Below are 19,463 nucleotides of genomic sequence, written 5' to 3'. Positions count from 1 at the left end.
GGGATGGGTATCGCTAAGTTTTTAAACTGTACTACTACTCTTATTGATACTGCTTATCGATCCAGTATTTTAACGATACTTTTATCGATACTTTTTGAGAATGATAAATATATTGTAGAAAATGTATGTTTTAATATCTTATTCTTTATTATGTTACAGCTTTATCTTTAGTGTGAAGTGAACTTATTTTGAACTATCCAGATTTATGGTCATGTGACATTCCTTTTTGCTTTATGGTTGCAGCATCCTGTGTAGAAATAGGATGTTCTTTGTGCAAAGTTAGGAGTTTTCCATAGGTGCAATGAATATGCCATGGACTACATCCGTACCATCTGGGTTGAAGGTTCTTCCCCTGGGAAAGTGTGAAGATTCGTGTTCTCATGTGGAGGTTGGAGCTGACCTTTGCTCTGGATGTCGGTAAAAGGAACTTTGGGTTGTCCAGGAATGATTTACTCTGACCAGATGGGGACTCTTTTGATCATCGGACTGTGTGCGCCGGTAAAACGGGCCCCCGAGAGGCGGAGTGGATCTGAAGTTGGCAACCTTCAGATATTGGCCAGAGGAAGCAGGCGGGCTATCAGCTGACGAATCAGAGCGACCAGGGGCGGAGGATCAGCGGCCATGATCTTTCCGGAAGGCGGAGATTCAAACACATGTTAAAAAGACTGTTTTTAAAGTTTTCCATTGTTCTCAAGAAAATCTACGAGTAATTCGCATGTAACTTGTGCGTCAGTAGATCTTTACTTGGGAATCCAGATATATCTGCATTAATGTTTTAATTCGTGCTCTAGAACTATTGTCAGGGAAATTAACTTTGTGTATTTTTAATCCGGTTGAATCCTTGTTTGCTTTACCACTCTCGTCTATCGAACACGCATGGATGGAAAGAACTGAAAAGCGGAAGATTTCTTTCTTACAATATAAATAAATAACAAATTTAGAACATAAAGTGTTTTATTTCCTCATTATGGAACAACATTGTTTTCTTAAGAAAACATTTTACTTTATACATGAGAATGTTCCAATACAAAGCTGGAATGCACGTGGATGTGCTAGACCAGGGCTCTGAACCTGAACCTCTCAAAGAGCCATTTGGATCAGTTTCCCACTGAGATGAAAGCACAGGGAGCCGCAACACTTTGTGTGTTAGAAAAATGTTTTTGCAGATATATCGCGACAGTTCATTTGGCAATACTTGTATTGATTCAAAATGCTGTCAGAATATTTATTTAATTATTTTTATTCTCTATGAGTGTGATGTTTCCTTTGATCTTTTGTCCAATTTCAACAACCTTGAATGGACTTTTCTGTCTGTCAAACACCAGAGTTCAGATGAGTGAGGTGATGGAAAAAAATTCACATTGATGTAGACTCCTTTTTATTTATTTATTTTCTTTAAATCCATTAAACCCAATACATTATATTAATTTTATTGATGACAACTATGTTTTAAGATTAGGGTGTTTTCTTATCAGATAACGTAATTTCTTACAAATATATAATTGTCTAAAAATATAAGTTTACCCAGCTCTCCACAGTTACATCTGCATCTAAGGCTCTTTGTCTTTTTTTAAATTACGACTTTGAAGTCGTAAATTTACTAGAAAAATCTTCTAAATTTACAAGTTTTTATGTCATAAATGTACGATTTAAAATCGCGTAAATTTACGAGAAAAAAGTAATAGAATATGTGGAGCCTTTTGTGAAGCTTTATTTCCAGATAGGTTTAAAAAACAAAGAGATTCTAATCCTTTTGGTGACTCAAAATTAGATTATTGTCAGTGGAGCCGGGTTTCTGGGGTTCGGTGTCAGTAAAGCGGAGTTTCATCTGTAAAATAAGGAGCTCAGAGACACGTTTGAGGACCGCTGCAGTCTTTATTCTCCTTTTCATTCACGAATCCTGAAGTTCATTTGTCACCTTACATCATGAAACTGTCATTCAAACACAATGCAGAAGTAAACAGTGTTACATACGCCCCCTCCTCCAGAGGAACCTCCGTTTCAACATAAAACAATAAAGAGGAACGAAAATAATCTGTTATATTAGCATTAGAACGTTAAAAATGCCAGAAAGTTCTCCTCCTCAGACGGAAGCATCACACAGTCGGCGTTCACAGCTGTAGACACGCCTCATCCGCGTGCTCGTGCTGCTCTCTTCCTCGTACCTGACGGTGTTAAAGGCACCACGACAATCTGAGAACATGATAGGTATTTTACTAAACCACAGAGAGCCGCAGCATCTTGGACCGTTTAGCGCCATTGTACAACTATGGTAGCGTTCGTGTGTGCGCTTTCTTGTCTTGTGTGTGTGTGCGCGCGTGCCGCGTCCTGTCTGAACAACAGCCCCCCCCCCGTGCACACAGAAACCCAGACAGACCTGTCCTCTTCAACGAGAATAGCTTAATTTATATAATCATTTATTAAAGGAAATTTGACTGACTTGGTGAGTTAAATATGATTGATAACATTTATAGGTTTGAGGTTTGACAAAAAAAAAAAAAAAAGCCACTTCCCCAGTACCGATAGCAGAACCATTGAGGTCAGATCTTAACGATACTGCGGTCTTAAAGAATGTTGCCCCGGGCCTTGTTTATTACCGGGGCTCGATACCCATCCCTACTCAGGGAGGGCCATAGCAGTAGGCCTAGACACAAGAACCATTGGAGGAGCCCCCACCACCTAAAAAAAGAGCTGGTCTTTTGCTGAATCAAAAATCTTCTGATGAAGACTGCATTTAAAACTGTGTGGAGCTCTACAAGGCAGAGCCCACAATCAGCTTGGAGGACTGGCCCCTTCAGTGGTGGTCAAACATCAAGGGGCCGCCTTGCACACAAGTACATGGAGACAGCAGCACCATCAGTGCCTTGTGAGACATGATTGTCCCTCTCTGGACATGTGGTTCAGAAAAAGAGAGCTTTTCTCTCCTCTGAACAGATCAGGAGGCTTGTGTGTTTGAGGAAGTGGCTCAGTGCAAAAAGCCAGAAATCTGGGGGCAGCCATCCATTTGTTCCTGCAGTTCAGCAGAAAAGCAGAAAGCTAGTGCAGAAGATGAAAGTCTTCTTTCACTTCCATTCTTGATGCTCTACACAGACAATTGTTCTTTCATGTGGATTTGGACTTCATCTCTGGAGAATCCTGAAAACACTTCTTTAGATCTCCTTGGATTTCCTCCACTGCTGGATTCAACACAGTTGTGTCTTTAGTTGAATGGAAACGTCTAATATTCAGTCAGTGAACTTTCAATGACACTTCTTTTTGGTTCATGTCCATCAGTTGTTTGCAGCTTTTCATTGTATTCATGAAGTGTTGAACTCTATTCTAAATGTCCTTTTGTTGTCTTTGGGCCTGAGTTGAACTTTTTAGGTTTCAGCCTTTTTTTAGTATTCAGAAAACTTTTCTGAATCGAAATTTCCAAAAATAAAGATTCATTTTTGAAGTGACAGTTTTTCATTTCTAGTGGTAAATGAATCTGCAGTCATTTCTGGTTTTCAGTGACTGAATGATGCACCGACTTAAAGAACACTTTGTGTTCTTTGGTCGGAGTATTTTAATAAATAGCATTCTGAACTGTGAAAAAGTATTCCCTTTATGTAAAAAAGAACTTGTTGTTTTGTTTTTGGAATTTTATTTTGTTCATAACTGCATATTTTATCACAGATTTTGACTTTCAACAACAAGCTAGCTTTCAGCGGCTGTAGCTAAATGGATAGAACAGTTAGCAGACCAATCAATGTGGTTGACCATGAAGGTGTATTGCAAGAAACGCACCAACTTCCCTCTAGAGCTACTGCTGTGAAAAACATCAGCAACCTATACGAAGATGAAAAAGATAAAGGAGGCATTTGAAAAGACCCATGCAGCTCAATGGAGATTACTGGACTTCTCTCTGTAATCACTATTACCTGGGGCCAGTTGTTCAAAAAGTTTAATCTGGATCAAAATTTACTAGAAAAATCTTCTAAATTTACAAGTTTTTATGTCATAAATGTACGATTTAAAATCGCGTAAATTTACGAGAAAAAAGTAATAGAATATGTGGAGCCTTTTGTGAAGCTTTATTTCTTTATTTCAGTGAACTTTCAATGACACTTCTTTTTGGTTCATGTCCATCAGTTGTTTGCAGCTTTTCATTGTGTTCATGAAGTGTTGAACTCTATTCTAAATGTCCTTTTGTTGTCTTTGGGCCTGAGTTGAACTTTTTAGGTTTCAGCCTTTTTTTAGTATTCAGAAAACTTTTCTGAATCGAAATTTCCAAAAATAAAGATTCATTTTTGAAGTGACAGTTTTTCATTTCTAGTGGTAAATGAATCTGCAGTCATTTCTGGTTTTCAGTGACTGAATGATGCACCGACTTAAAGAACACTTTGTGTTCTTTGGTCGGAGTATTTTAATAAATAGCATTCTGAACTGTGAAAAAGTATTCCCTTTATGTAAAAAAGAACTTGTTGTTTTGTTTTTGGAATTTTATTTTGTTCATAACTGCATATTTTGTCACAGAGTGTAATTGTAAAATGAAGCTTTTTAAATTGTGTGTGTTTAATGTTAAAGTTGTCCTTGTTGGTCACCCATAAGACCTTTTTTTTGGTCTACTTTTCTGAGAAAACAGTCGACTCTATAATCTACAAAATCGTGCACTCTGCCAGTCAACCACACTAACAGCTACGTATGTAAAGATCTGCTGGCTTCAGCTGCTCAATAAATCCGTTCTGAACTGCCTGGTTGGAATGAGGTTTCATTGTCTGAGTGAATGTTTCATTTTGATGTGCGCTTGTTTTATGTGGCACAGGTTAGCACCACTGCTCCACTGAGAGCAATGTTCTTCAGATTATAGGTGAGTTAGAAATACACATTAATCATGTGTCAATATGTCACCTCCTGTGTGCGGCCCAGACCTTTGCTCATTTTTCTGTATTTGGCCCTCAACAAAAAAACTTTGGACACCCCTGTTCTAGAGACATTCAAAGGAAGTGTCTGTTCTAGATTCAATATTTAAAGATCTTTTCAAACTATTTTCTTCAAATAGATTTGATGTAGAATCCTTTGAATGGTTTTCTGAAAACTGGAAGCTGAAACTAATTTGGACGCCAACTTGAACTTTCTACAGGCCGATCTGTGAACATTTTTTATGACATGAAATGGATCCGTGTTCTAAAATAGATTAGGGATCCTGATTTACAAGATCCTGATTAAAACAGATCAGTTTCTATCAATCATCAGAACAATCAATTAAATTGATGAAAAAATCTGAACCAATCATCAGTTTGTTTCAAACACGGCTGTAGACAGAAAATCTTCCAGTGAAACATCAGAAACTTCTTCACCTGATCTGTTCTTCTCATCCTTCAGGGAGTTCAGCTTCTTTACTGACCTCAGAGTATGCAGTCTGCAGTCTGGACTCTCCAGAAAACCACACAGATGAGGAACTCCTGTATCCTGCAGGTTGTTACCGCTCAGGTCCAATTCTGTCAGGTTGGACGGGTTTTTCTTTAGAGCTAAGCCCAGAACTTCACAGCTGATCTCTGACAAACAGCAGTCCTTCAACCTGCAATCAGACAGAAAAGTGTGTTCAGGAGCAGTGATACAGCTGGAGAACCAGGAACTTGGTCCATTCAGACAGGTACGATTTAAAGCTTCTATTTAAAAAATGTCAGATTAAACTGTAAAATGGATTGTCAAATGATCACATTGCAGAAAAACAGCTGAAGAAGTCTTTAGTTCTCCTTTGAAAGCATTTCCTGAAATCTCTAAACTGTAGAGGGGCCTTGAAAAACATGAGGATCCATGGGCCCCAAAATGTTTAAATGTGACCCTGAAGAGGAGCTGCTGATGGTTCTGCTGGTAGTCTAAGGGTTTCAGCTGGTTCTGCTGTTCGTCTAAGGGTTTCAGCTGGTTCTGCTGGTAGTGTAAGGGTTTCAGCTGGGTTACAGGCAGCATTAGGGCATTAACCGCACAGTTTGAGTTCATCCACGGCTAAACGTTGCCACCATGTATTCGCCTCATCCTAACCCTTCTTCTGGGTCCAAGGTGCCAAGAATAAAGCACTGGCCCCACAGTTTTAGAAAATTATGAGCAAACAGTCACTTAATGATAATCATCAAAAAAAATAAAAGCATGTTCAGAAGATCATCTCGCTCTATGCTGCAGCAAGCTTTGTTTACAACAGAACTCAATATTTCTTCTTTTTACGGTAGTTTCTGGTATATTAGATTGTTCAATGCATGTCAATACGATTTATTGGGATGGAAATTGTACCATATGTAAACGTTTGTTCTAATTGGATGAAGTTTCACTGGTTCCATGTACACAGTTCAATTCCAATCTGATATTTCATCCGGTCAAAGACATTCTGCACTTGTAACCACGGCTAATGTTTTTAATGTAAATAGTACAACTGTGTATGTCAGAAGTAGGTCATTTTATTTTGTGCGCTGCACATAGCAGTGCACGATTGCAGGAATTAGGCGGCATTTAAACATCATCCAGTCAGAGCTGTTCCAACTGTGGGCACCCAGCTGTCGCCCGATTTTGTAATGCCATCTTCCCCACCTGACGAACTGACGCCGTTCTGCCCAACTACTCCTGGCTGCAGTGTGCAGACAGAGGTGTGGTTTTTATGTGGGCGGGGTTAAACGCGTTGCGCTCTGCCCACTGTATTTGATTCTTCTCCGTCACCGCAATTGTGGCACTTTAATTCGCATTTTATAATATTGTTAAATGGTAAATGGCGTATACTTGTATAGCGCCTTTCTTCCTACAAGGACAAAGCGCTTTACAGTCACAGACCCATTCACCCAGTCACACACACATTAACACACTGGTGGCGGCTCCGCTGCCAAACACAGGCGCCTGCCTACCACCAGAGGCAAGGTGGGGTTCAGTGTCTTGCCCAAGGACACTTAGACTCATGGGCGTGCAAGGCGGGAATCGAACCAGCTATCTTACGATCATGGGTCGACCACCCTACCGCTGCACCACGGCCGCCCCAATATTGCCACACACCAGTGTATCTTGAGATGATTAAATAAAGGCTCGCCATGTAAATATTTTTTTAATTTAAGAAATGATTAACCATACTATTTTAGTATATGTACATTCCAGCTTTAATAATTAAAAACAGACCTTTTCATTTTTGGCTACAGGAACAAGAAAGGCAGACTGAACAAAACTGTGATCCGTCGGTCAGGAACAAAACGGCTCTTGTCTCATAGAATTATGTCTCATATTTTGCACTAGACTAGAAAATGCAATTTGCTTCTTTTTCTCCACTGTATTTCCTGTTTCTGCTCAGTGGACTAACGCGCCACCCTCCTCTTCCTCAGCGCGTTCACAGCTGCAGCAAGTCAATGATCAGGCTGTCGATCATGTTATCAATAAACCCTGGGGACGATCACAGTCGTAGCCAAATCCAAGCAACATTAGTCTCAACTAAATGTGCCATTGTGGAAACGACTGGTGACATAATCTTTAAAAGAGAACGACAAGAACCAACTTCTTCCTGGGAACCATTTTTAACTGTCCTTCACTCTTTCTTACTTACTTATTTTTCTCTTCAAGCTGCTCATAATTGGTCAATAGCTGTTCGTGCTGAGCGGGGGAGGGGCAGTGAAAGCTGAATGGAATAGAGCACCAAGTGCACCAAAAGACTAGAAGAGACAACATCAACACAAAGACCTACAGAAATGAGAGACACTGGAAAAAGAAGCTAAATCCAGAAGCACTTCAATTTAACTGATAATGTGAAAAGAGAATTTAGATTCTGCAAGAAAACAATTCCGTCTAGAACCGGATCAGAACCAACCTGGGCCTGAGAACAGAGAGAATCTTCTCCTGAACAGAGCAGATCATGACTGACTGAAGAAACCAGATAAGCTTCTCAAAGATGAGACGCTTAGTGTTTTCTAATGTCAACCGTTACTGTGACCATAAATCACAGACAGTATCTCAGACAGCCTCAACGCGTTTAACTCCGCCCACATTAAGGTACGCCTCGGTCTGCACACTGCATCCAGGAGCTTCTGGGACTGCCGTTGTCTACATTCATAACCACGCCAACTTATTTTAGAAAATCAGGCTGAAGCAGCTCATCTGATTCTACCGATGCCTCCCCATCGCCCGAGGTTGTGTTCTCTGTGACCATAGCTGGAATGCTTCCTGACAGTGAAGCTGCTGTGAAATTGAGTTTTATTGTGGCGGAGGAGATCACCACTACAGCCAGACCATTTCCCCCCACTGCCCACACCTTGCCCCTCCCCTCCCTGATTCATGGGAGAGTAGACAGAGCCACTAAAGAGTAGGGGTGTAACAACATGCTATTTTTTCGGTACAAAAAAGTCCGAAAAACATTTCTTGCAAAATTCATTTATTTGTTTTATATAACAATAATTAAAATTGACCTACGTAGGTGATCTGCTTTATAAAATAATACAACTATTAGCTGCCAGGAACCAAAAACTTTGGATACTTAACACTGGCCTGAAAAAAACATTTTAACTTACAAATTTTTTTTCTTGAAGACCTGATTTTTACAGTCGGTGATGCCGTTTTAAGTACGTTAACAGATTGGATGTGTTACTGTGGCATACGCCATCTTTGTGTAACAATGTCAACACACAGCATTCAACTTATCTAATTGTCTTTTTCCTTCATTAATGCTGACAACAAAGCCAAAGTGTTCCCCCCCCCCACACAGGAGAGCATAAGGAGATTGGGATGGGGTCCTCATCTCTGGCCATATGTTGGCATGCTTACTGTCCGTCACCTAATAGCGTCTCAGAGGAAACTCACGGCCAACATTACTTCTGCCTCAGGGCAAAGTTAATACAGTGGCGACCTGCAGGTTAGCCCCGCCTATAGTCACTAAGACTCATGGGAAGTGTGAAATCGTGTTTATTCAATCCTTCACCAACAGAGAGAGCTATGAAGAGAAGTGAGGTTCATGTTGTTACGCTGTTCGTGTGTGTTCATAATAAATGCCTAAAATAATAATAAAATAAATAATAAATAATTTAAATGCCTGGAAAGAGATGGAGCAATTTATTACTGTGGTGCTTTTGTTTACTTTTCCTCTAGTGACTTTGTTATTTTATCACTACCTTTACAGGGCTCCAGACTAACTTTTTTCACTAGGAGCACAGTGGCCCCTAACTGAAAATTTCAGGGGCACAACCAGAAAATTTAGGGGCGCATACCGTAAATCAACATGCTAACCAAATCTACTAATTTCCACTGTATTACTAATAAATACTTTAATAATAGATGCAGAAATTACAATGTGCTGTTTCAAATTCAGTGTCACATTTTATTCTGCACTTTTGAAGATGCAACAACAAGGTAAACTGACAGCACCATCGCTGTCATGACAGTACAAATAGTAAAGAAAACGGATGGAAATGTATGTTGGTGACACCAAATAAGTGCAGCCAAGATGCACAATAACCGTGTTTGACATCACCTAGGTGAACTCAACGCTGCGCAGATCACCTGGTGTGTGACGTTTTTGTTTTTGCTCCAACATCACCTGTCAATCATCACAAAGATATCGCGAGAAAGGGGTGGGATCAAGGGGTAAACCTACCCGGACACAGCTGGAAACTGAACTGACTGAAAGCTGCCCTACAGACTACAAAACACTGCATTATGGGACATGTGTCCTGATGGTTTTTGTAGTTGAGTGATTAATTAAAATATTTTAAAATACTAATTCATTAAAAAAGGCTACATACATTACAAAACCTTAAAATAATCATAAAATATATAATAACACAGATCACACTAAGGGGGAGAGGAATATTAAAACTAAATTGAATGTTAAGGACAACTGCAACTTTCTGTTCTCCTTCAGTCTTGCTGCAGATTCACCTTCATCTCACAGCCCCCCTGGTGTCCCCAACGATCCAGGCGAGGTGCCGGTTCATCTCAAGCACGTCTATCGTTGCATTTTCCCCACGTATTTTCAGTGTGTATAAAACTAAAGTTGTTTTTGCTCGAGCGTGTTTAAAGTTCAAGCCCTGTTAGAGGATATTTTGCGGCCCCCGCCTTAATGAGAAAGTTTAGCCCGCCAGTTTTAATGAATGACACTTTTTCATTGTCGTGCACGGAGATGACTAACCAATCACAGTGGGGTAAATGACTCTTGGGGTTTCCTTACTTTCCTTTTTAGAACGTATCTATTCACTCGTATTTTTCTAAATACAAGCAGTCCGTGCTGAACTTTTCTCTGGGTCACACAGACCCGGAGGAAGGTTTAGGTTTTGGTTACGGCGGCGCATCAAACGGGTTACGGCAGCACACCGCTCCTGTCCCACGGGAGTCGGGTCAGCTGAGGAGAATAAATGTCCCCCACGTACATGCGTGACAGTCTTGGAGACCGCAAATAGCCCGCGGGCCGCGAGTTTGAGACCCCCGCTGTTGACTCTGGCCCTGGTACACCAGCCGCAGGTGGGAAGAACGAATCAATAGTTCGCTTACTCATAGCTCAGACGCACATATCAGGTTGTGATGATATTATTTGTCTCCGTTTCCTTCCCACAGATGTTTACGCGCGCTCGATTATCTCTAGGCCCCGCCCCCTCCACGCATTTTAGCCACTTACAGTGGCTTTCCCTTTCTTCTCACAAGCAGTGGGCGACTCACAGACGGGCGTCACGCGAGTGTGTGCTCGCGTTTCATGAGTATGTGCGCGAGCGTGTGTGTCTGCCTGCGTGCGTGTGGCTCGCGTCTCATTGATTATTTCATTGATCATTGACGTGCCCCTTCTACGTTTAATGTATAAAAAATACGGAGGGTGGGTCAGGCAAATTTACTGGTAGCACATGTGCGACTGGATGTAAAATTCAGTCGCACACTCTCAAATTTTGGTCGCAAAATGCGACCAATTCTGTTTATCTAAATGTAAATGTCAAATCTAAATGTGAACGATAAATGTTTCATTTCAACATTAAAGTCCAGTTTCTGACTCCCAGACTCCGGTTCACATGGAAACTGATCCACACAGAGGAACACCCTCAGAAGGAGCCTAGTTAACCGTTGGAGAGAACAGAAGACTGAGATATTCTGAAACTCTGGACCACTGATGTCTGAGAGAAGTGTTGCTGACGCTAAACTCATTCTCTTTAGATTCTGCAATTAATCCTTTATCAAATATTGTTGATCTTATGACCGCTTTACTCTCAACTTTGTTGATATTTTCCTGAATAAAAAACCAAAACACAAATATTTCAATATTTGAAAATTGAACTAATATTTCACGCCCATCAAATTGGCCCATAGCTCATTGGCTCTAAAGGATTTTCAGAACACTTTTATTGTGAGAAATAGATTTTACAGGAAGCGGGACATAAAAACCCCCCATTAAATTTCAACTTCGACCTGGTAGACTCTGGTCATTGAAAATATTGTCTGACATTAAACTGATATGCAGCTACAGATCTGCCTCTGCAGGTTTACTCAATTCTTTCATTTCTGCACCAAAACTCTTCTTTCTCTGATTTTCCTCTCTAGTCTGGACTAACACTTCTGTCTGTGTGTGTGTGTGTGTGTGTGTGTGTGTGTGCACGTGGATGTTCACATGCTCTGCTGTGTCTGATTTGAACTTTGACCTCGGTCAGCTTTCAGACAGGTTTGATCAGGATGACTAGTCTGTCATTAGTTTGATTTTTGTTTGTTTTCTGACTCTTTAAACTCATAGATTTGTCAAATGTTTCAACAGCGGAACCTTCTGTTGCCATGGAAACATCTTTGCTCTAAAGAAAATCTAAGCAGCTGTTTTCTTCCACTGCAGACTCTTCAAAGAATCAAAGATGTTCAATTTGTGGAAAATCCAGAAAATCTTTGAATCCAAACCTTTCAGCTTCAGTGAAGAACTACAAATGTAGAAATGAACCAACCAGCAGCTTCAATGTTCTGACCTCAGAGTCTGCAGTCTGCAGTTTGGACTCTCCAGTCCAGAACACAGAACCTTCATGGATGAATCCTCCAGGATGTTGTTGCTCAGGTCCAGTTCTGTCAGGCGGGACGGGTTGGACTTCAGAGCTGAGGCCACAATTTCATAGTGAGTCTCTGAGAGTCCACATGGTTCTGTAAGTCTGTGAATAGAAAGAAAGACAGAAACAGGTGATCTATGATGAATTCAGGCTGTGATGAAGTTCCTGTTGGATATTTATCTCTTCATCAGAGCTTCATCTTCATCATGAAACAGTCCTCCTCATCAGTCTCTCTCAGACCTTCATCTTTCTTTCATCTGCAGCTGGAGGAGAAGGTGGAGCTCCATGGAGCTTCATGCTGCCCTCAGTCTGTCAGTGATCTGAGGTCTGAACCACAAAGTTACCAGTAGAACATCTGGATCACAGAGACTGACAGCTGTCACTCTGACCATGAGGATGAGGAGGATGATGATGATGGTTGACAGTTGATAATTGTTGGTTTCTTATCCAGTTTTCTGAGAGTTTTCTGTTTTCATTTCCAAAATTATATTTTCATGTTTTCATCTCTGAAGCTGTAAACAACAACAGTTCATCTTCCAGTTCTGTTGCAGAACTTTGAATCCAGTTTCTTCCTCAGGTCCATGTCTCCCGTCATGAACAGAACCACAGCAGCACCAACCTTCAGGCAGAACTTTCAGAAGGTCTTCTTGGTAGAAAGAGACTAAAGTGACTGTTTCTATGGAGGAACCAGAACCTGTGTAGGTTTACAAGTTAGCTGTCATGCTAAGCTTCATTGTGCAGAGTAAGAGTCCTCCTCTACTATGACGAAGACGGAACACGTCCGTCCAAACATATCAGGTCCCATATTTTCATGATTATGAGGCGCAATTAAAAGTCCTACTTTTTTCTCTAAACTGTAGGGGGCGCCCTATGAGGCGATGCGCCTAATGTGTAGTTGTGGGACTTTAGCAGACGAGTAAAAGAAGACGATGAGAACCAACTCAGTTTTTCTCCCACTGCTTTTTTCCACGATGAGTGTGTATGTGTGTGTGCTGAAATGTGCGTGTACTGAAATATGCGTGTGCTGATATGTGCGTGTGTTGAGTTCCTGCGAGCCGCGGTCCCCCGTTTGCAAAAGGAAGGAAAGACACACTCAGCCAAGTGTGTGTGTGAGAGCACATTCAGTTTGTGTTACTCAGTTAGGGAGAACAGTAATAAAAAAGATTTTCCTCCAAAAAGAACAGAGTCTGGTTCTATTATTAACCCGCTCTGGAGGCTCTGAGGGTCTGAACAGGGAAGTGAACCCTGAAGGAAGATCCGCCTTCAGCCCTGGAGAGGATCTCCCTCACGGTCAGAAACGTCATGGCAGTAAGAGTTCAACACTAGCATGTGTGTTTTACCGGTATGTTGTGTTAACGCACCTTATCACCTGGTGGGCCTCTAGTTTGTGTCAAATACTGAAAAATTACCCATAACTGAGACCGCGCCCTATAACCCAGTGCACCCAGTGAAAATACGGTTTGTGAAAAAACACAACCGTGTCTGAGATAGAAGAACCTAAGAAATCAAGTTTTTGCTTCAGTTTCTTCTTTTAGTCATCAAACAGTTTCATTCACAGATCAATGATTTATCTAGAAAGAAGATGATGAACAGAAGAAAGAGCATTTTAGAAATGTGCTTCTAGATTGACTGACATTGTGGAAATGAAGACATCCTTTCATTCTGGACCGTCTGCTTTGTGTTCAAACCTTTCAGAAGGTTCTGGATTGGATTTCATTTGGACAAATATGATCCTTCTTTGTTCTTTAGCTAAAAGATCATATGAGTGTTAAAGACAAACTGATTTTCTTCTTTCATGTTTTTATTTCGAATCATTTTCAAACCTTTCATTCATTGTAAATCAATCTAAACACTGATCTGATTTATCATCACAATCACTGCTGGACTCACCTGAACTTCCTGCAGTTCCTCACAGCTGGGATCAGTCTCCGTTTACCCTCATCTGATGTCTTGTACTGGTTCAGGTCCAGCTCATACAGAACCTCCTCTGACATCTGCAGAGTGTAGGCCAGAGCTGAACAGTGGAACTCTGAGAGTTTCTTCTCTGATTTGTTCCATGACTTCTGGAACTCTTGGATCTCCTGATGAACTGAGAGGTCCTTCATCTCCATCAGACAGTGATAGATGTTGATGCTTCTGTCAGGAAAGACTCCTCCACTGTTTATCTCCTTCAGGTTGTTGATGGCTCTCTGGATGGTTTCTGGATTCTTCTCTGTCTGACCCAGCAGGCCTCCTAAGATTCTCTGGTTGGACTCCACAGAGAGACCATGAAGGAAGCGAACCAGCAGGTCCAGGTGTCCAGTTTTACTCTGCAGGGATTTCTCCATGACTCTACTCAGAAACTCATCCAGGGATGGGTTCTCCATGTTGTCCTTCAGGAAGTCTTCAATGACCTTTACCTTCCTGTTGGAGTAACAGTGGAACATGTAGACTGCAGCCAGAAACTCCTGAACGCTCAGATGAACAAAGCTGTAGACCGGTTTCTGGAAGATCTCACACTCTCTTCTGAAGATCTCAGTACAAACTCCAGAGTACACTGAGGCCTCTGTGACATCCAAACCACACTGCTGCAGGTCTTCTTGGTAGAACATGATGTTTCCTTTCTCCAGATGTTCAAATGCCAGCCTCCCCAGCTTCAGAAGAACTTCCCTGTCAGTCTCTGTCAGCTCTTGTGGACTTGTCTGATGTTCCTGCTGGTACTTGTTCTTCTTCCTCTTTGTCTGGACCATCAGGAAGTGGGAGTACATGTCAGTCAGGGTGGTGGGCAGCTCTCCTCTCTGCTCTGTGGTCAGCAGGTTCTCCAGAACCACAGCAGTGATCCAACAGAAGACTGGAACTTCACACATGATGTAGAGGGACATGGAGGCCTTGATGTGGGAGATGATTCTGCTGGACAGCTCTTCATCTGGGAACCTCCTCCTGAAGTACTCCTCCTTCTGAGCATCATTGAAGCCTCGTACTTCTGTCAGTCTGTCCACACATGAAGGAGGGATCTGATTGGCTGCTGCAGGTCTGGAAGTGATCCAGACCAGAGCTGAGGGCAGCAGACGTCCCTGGATGAGGTTAGTGAGCAGCACGTTGACTGAGGACTTGTGTGTGACATCAGACACCAGCGGACAGTTGTTGAAGTCCAGAGAAAGTCTGCTTTCATCCAGACCATCAAAGATGAACAGAAGTTTGCAGACAGACAGCTGTTCTGCTGGGATCTTCTGGAGTGTTGGATGGAACAGCTGGATCAGAGTGAGAAGACTGTGCTGCTCATCTCTGATCAAGTTCATCTCCCTGAAGGACAGAGGAACCACAGCACTGATGTCTTGGTTCTCCCAGCCCTCGGCCCAGTCCAGAGTGAACTTCTGCACTGAGAAGCTTTTTCCAGCTCCAGCAACTCCGCTAGTCAGAACCACTCTGATGGATCTGTGTTGGTCAGGGAAGACTTTGAAGATGTCTGGGTTCTTGATTGCAGTGTCATGGAGCTGGTTGGTCTTGGTGGTTGTCTCCAGCTGCATCACCTCATGTTGGGTGTGAGCCTCTGGTCTCAGTTCCTCTGTGATGTAGAGCTCAGTGTAGACCCTGTTGAGGAGCGTTTCTCTTCCTGCTTCTTCAGTTCCTTCAGCCACATGTTCACTTCTGCTCCTCAGACTGATCTGATGTTCTCCAAACATCTCCTGCAGACCAACATCTGCTGAAAGAGCAGAGAAGAAAGCTCCTTCATGAGTGTTCCACATGTTTCCAGAAGAATCCATCAGCAGATGATCAGGCTCTGACTCACCAGCTCTGGGTCTTTCTGCAGACTGGGGTCCGCTCCTCTTCTTCTCTCTGTGGACACTAAGGAGAAACGTTAGTGAACAACAATCAAAGCAGTCAGTGGGAAGTTCCAGACTAACTCTGATCATGGAGCAGATCCTCTCTGATCTTCAGACTCAGATATTGGGATCCAGACTGTGCTGAATGTGAGCAAATGTGTTTCCAGGTGAAACCAGAGCAGATCTAGTCCATCTGAAGGTCTAAATGATGCGTTAGCTGTGTTTGGAGCTCATGTCTGGACTGAGCTCAAAGTTCAGCTGTTTGCTTCATCCTCACTGACTGAGCTTTGTGTCCTCAAGAGTTGTCCAACGCACGGGCAATATGGGCAATGGCCCGAGGTGTAAAATGAAGGGGGGCGGCAAAATAGATGCACTACTATTGCTTTAGTTATATCACACAGTTTGTAACAGCCCGACCTGGCGACGCCCCCGCCCCGCATCTCCGCACTCAGCTGTCTTTGAGAAGAAGACGCAAATGTTTGTGAAGAAGGAGAAGGGAGGGGGCGCGGAGTGAAAACGGAGCGCCGCTGCGATTGCGCATGCGCAAAACCTGGCTGGACCATCTTCAAAGGGGGGCGACAGTTGTGAGCCGCGTCTCAGTGCTTGATGAAAATATAAAAATAAAAACTGTGACTGCGCTGCCATGTAGCAAATTGGCGTCCCTGGGTGCAGCTGCACGCGCTCCTGCTGGAAATGTGTGACGTGGGGGGGGGGTGGGGGTGGGGGGGGTGGTGGTGCTGCTGCAGTGAATCAGTTCATCTGTGGGTCGCTTTCAAATGAAGTGGCCAGGTGGGGGACCAGGGCAGGGGGTGGAATCTACTTTATAAAACCTTTTTAAGAGTCAGTCATACGGTGACATTCTATGACCTAAATTTTAATGAAAGTTTTTAAAAATTCGTACTTTTTGGGTTAAATTTGTGTGAAATGCCCAAATAAAAAATGGGAACACAAAACAATGTTGTCACTAAGGTTGGTTTAGTCGACAGACTGATGCCTTCTTGAGGACATTTATGCTAAATGTCAAAAACATCTGAAATATGGACAAAAAAGGTCAAAGCCATCTGGTGCCTAAAGAAAGGAAAGAAAATAAGAATTCCAATTCTCCATGTAGAAATGTAGAAATTCTGAGAGCAGAAAGTCAAACTAGAACAATGTGATGTTTGGAAAGCATGAAAATCTGAATCCTAGGAGTCTGCAGTGATTCTTCTCATTAGACTGGAGCTGCTGTCAGTCAGAGTCAGCAGTCAACATGTTTTCTTCTCCAACATCTCTGATGTCTCTCAGAGACTCTCAGAAGACTCAACTAAAAAGATCTCATCACACACATGATGCTCCAAGTGAGTCTGATCAGAGAGATCCAGAACTGAACCAGACCTCAAGTCCTTCATCCAGAAAACTGTTGATCATCTGAACTAGAATCCAGCCTCCTTTAACTCTGACAAACACTCACTGATCCACTCCTGAATGGATGTCTTTGATGTCTGGATTTGCATCCTTTGACATGTCACTCCTGTTGGATCCCCAGCTGGATCCAGATCCAGATCCAGGTTGGTTCCTGTGAAGAATGAATGTTGCTGGTGTGAGTCCTGAGCTCTGACATGGAGAAGATCATGGACAGTTGGAGATGTTCATCTCACCTCTGAGCTTTGCTCTGGTTGTCATGGTTACCATCTCTGCTTTTAGAGGGAGGGGCTCCCTCCGGTGGTTCCTCCCACTGATCCATGCTGCTGGATTCACTGGATCCACATCAGCTCACACACACCTTCTTCCTTCACCTGCAGAGGAAACCCTCCTCATCATCAGCTCTGATCCTCCTTCACCAACAGATCAGCTGCTCCTCCACTGATTGGCTTTTCTCTTGTGTTTCCTCTCAGGTTCAGGTGAATGCAGTCAGACAGCAGTAGGAGGCAGAGGAAGCTGCCATCAGCTGCTGCACTTCTGCTCTCCCTCCACCAGGTGGAGACATGGAGCTGCAGCAGCAACATTTCCATTCAGTCACTTTGACAAAGAAACAAGACACAGAGAACTACAGGCCTGTACAGAAGAGGATTAGGGCCATGGAGAAAGAAAAGAAAAGGGCAAAGAAATTTCTAACTTGAATCTCAGAATTCTGACTTTAAACTCAGAACTACGGAGGCCTGTGAGCTGCTTCCTTCAGTCAGCTTTAACAGCACTGTGGAGTCATACATGCTGAGTGGAACTAACGAAAATGTCCTCTTTAGGTTTCCTGTTGCATGCTTGAAGTTTACAGAGGCCACTGTGTTAACAGCACAAAAGAAGGTGAGTAAAAAGAGATTTATATATTTGGAATTTGTAAATGTAACGGCGACAGACTTATGCTTGCATTTTGTAGCTGTAAAACTTAATGATGATTAAGTACGTATGATGTACGTATGATGTTGAAATATCGAATTGAACATCTGCGACTGACAAACAGTCTCACAGAGTTTCAAGTTGTGCATTTCTGCCCCATGCAGTTTTGTTTGCATTCTGCATTTAAAGATGTTTTACGTTCTGAAAAACTACTGGACTTGTTTTTATCCGACAGATTGGTGTGTTTATGGGTGACTGTTATGGCCACCGATCTTTATTTTGACTTTATTACAATATATAGGCATCCTATCACATCATTTTATATCTTTTTTATCGTCTTATTGGCCGACATGCAAGACAGTGACCCGTTTAATAAGTATCTATTTTCATAACATTTAATACCAAACCCCACAGATTTGCTTCCTTTACATTTACGTGATTGTAAAGGAGGCGCAGGTTGCAGAAGTCACATGACACGTCGGAGTGGTGTTTGCGTATCCAAGGCAACCATCATCTCTTCCTCAGAGAATACAGACAGAAAAAACAGCCATGTGTTGATTATTTTTAATTAGTGAAGCTAACATCATGTCTATCAGATCTGCTGCAATGTTTACAGAGAATATGCTTTAATTTTTTGACAGGTGTAGTTTTGAGAGTTAGGGACAGTTTCAATGTGACGTCATCAGGTAGTTCTCCAAAATAAATCAGATAATTGACTCAATGCAGATCAGGATGTTCTAAGAATGCATTTTCACAGTCAATGAAAGGATGCACCCGATTTTTCCCAGGTATCAAATGTTGTCAAAGCTTTGCACACAGCAATATGGAAGCTCCATGTTGGTGAAAGTTCTCATTTATCCAGGTGATGTCTTGAAATTGAGTCGTAGCATCTGGATTTCATATCTTTCTTTCTTTTACTGTGACATCAACTAAAGCGCATTTATTTATTTATTTATTTTTTAACTTGTCTTGTCCAACAGCTGGGCAGGCAGATGAGAGCTGAGGGCCTCTTGTGTTGGACATATTTTACTTTAACAAGAGGGGTTATTAATCTTCAGACAAACCAAAGGTCTGTCTGGATAAACCCCTTTTGTAATTGAGGCCAAACTTTATTAATTTCAACCATGTTAGAAAATCTTTGGTGTTGGACCGGACGGAAAAGGAAAGAAGGGAAGAAGAGGGGGGGGGGGGGTATGAGGGTGATAATAGGAGGGGGGGGGGGTAAGACCATGAAGCAGCATAAAGCAACAAGTTTACTGGTTGTTTATCATTATGGTAAGGTTCAAATGTAGTACAAAAAGGGCGGGGCCTGTCTACACACACACTGAAATGTTATCAACACACCTGTTGTCCACATGTCAACATG

At 42.2% G+C, this 19,463-nt stretch overlaps 2 protein-coding genes across 9 annotated transcripts in view; both read right to left on the bottom strand.

Annotated features, from left to right (window-relative positions):
- The window catches only part of LOC105355262 (NACHT, LRR and PYD domains-containing protein 12), a 517,064-nt gene that overhangs the window by 19,253 nt on the left and 478,348 nt on the right, over window positions 1-19,463 (bottom strand). For 4 of the 8 annotated variants that reach the window (XR_002874515.1, XM_023961973.1, XM_023961968.1 and 1 more), the window contains exons 2-7: window positions 17,422-17,559; window positions 17,235-17,339; window positions 15,751-15,806; window positions 13,872-15,663; window positions 11,907-12,083; window positions 5,369-5,542 (exon numbers count right to left, since the gene is read on the bottom strand). Coding sequence is in view for 7 of the 8 variants with exons in the window: in XM_023961973.1 (XP_023817741.1) it covers window positions 5,369-5,542; window positions 11,907-12,083; window positions 13,872-15,663; window positions 15,751-15,806; window positions 17,235-17,339; window positions 17,422-17,507 (2,390 nt within the window). In the remaining variant the exon portion in view is untranslated. The remainder of the gene's footprint in view (window positions 1-5,368; window positions 5,543-11,906; window positions 12,084-13,871; window positions 15,664-15,750; window positions 15,807-17,234; window positions 17,340-17,421; window positions 17,560-19,463) is intronic. The other 4 variants (XM_023961975.1, XM_023961978.1, XM_023961979.1 and 1 more) reach the window with 4 other exon arrangements.
- Window positions 1-19,463, bottom strand: part of LOC105355327 (NACHT, LRR and PYD domains-containing protein 12-like) — a 1,049,862-nt gene that overhangs the window by 1,029,076 nt on the left and 1,323 nt on the right. The gene's annotated exons all lie outside the window — the stretch shown is intronic.

Source organism: Oryzias latipes, chromosome 2 (assembly GCF_002234675.1).
Source record: "Oryzias latipes chromosome 2, ASM223467v1".
NCBI lineage: Eukaryota > Metazoa > Chordata > Actinopteri > Beloniformes > Adrianichthyidae > Oryzias > Oryzias latipes.
This window is presented reverse-complemented; position numbering and strand designations above follow the sequence as displayed.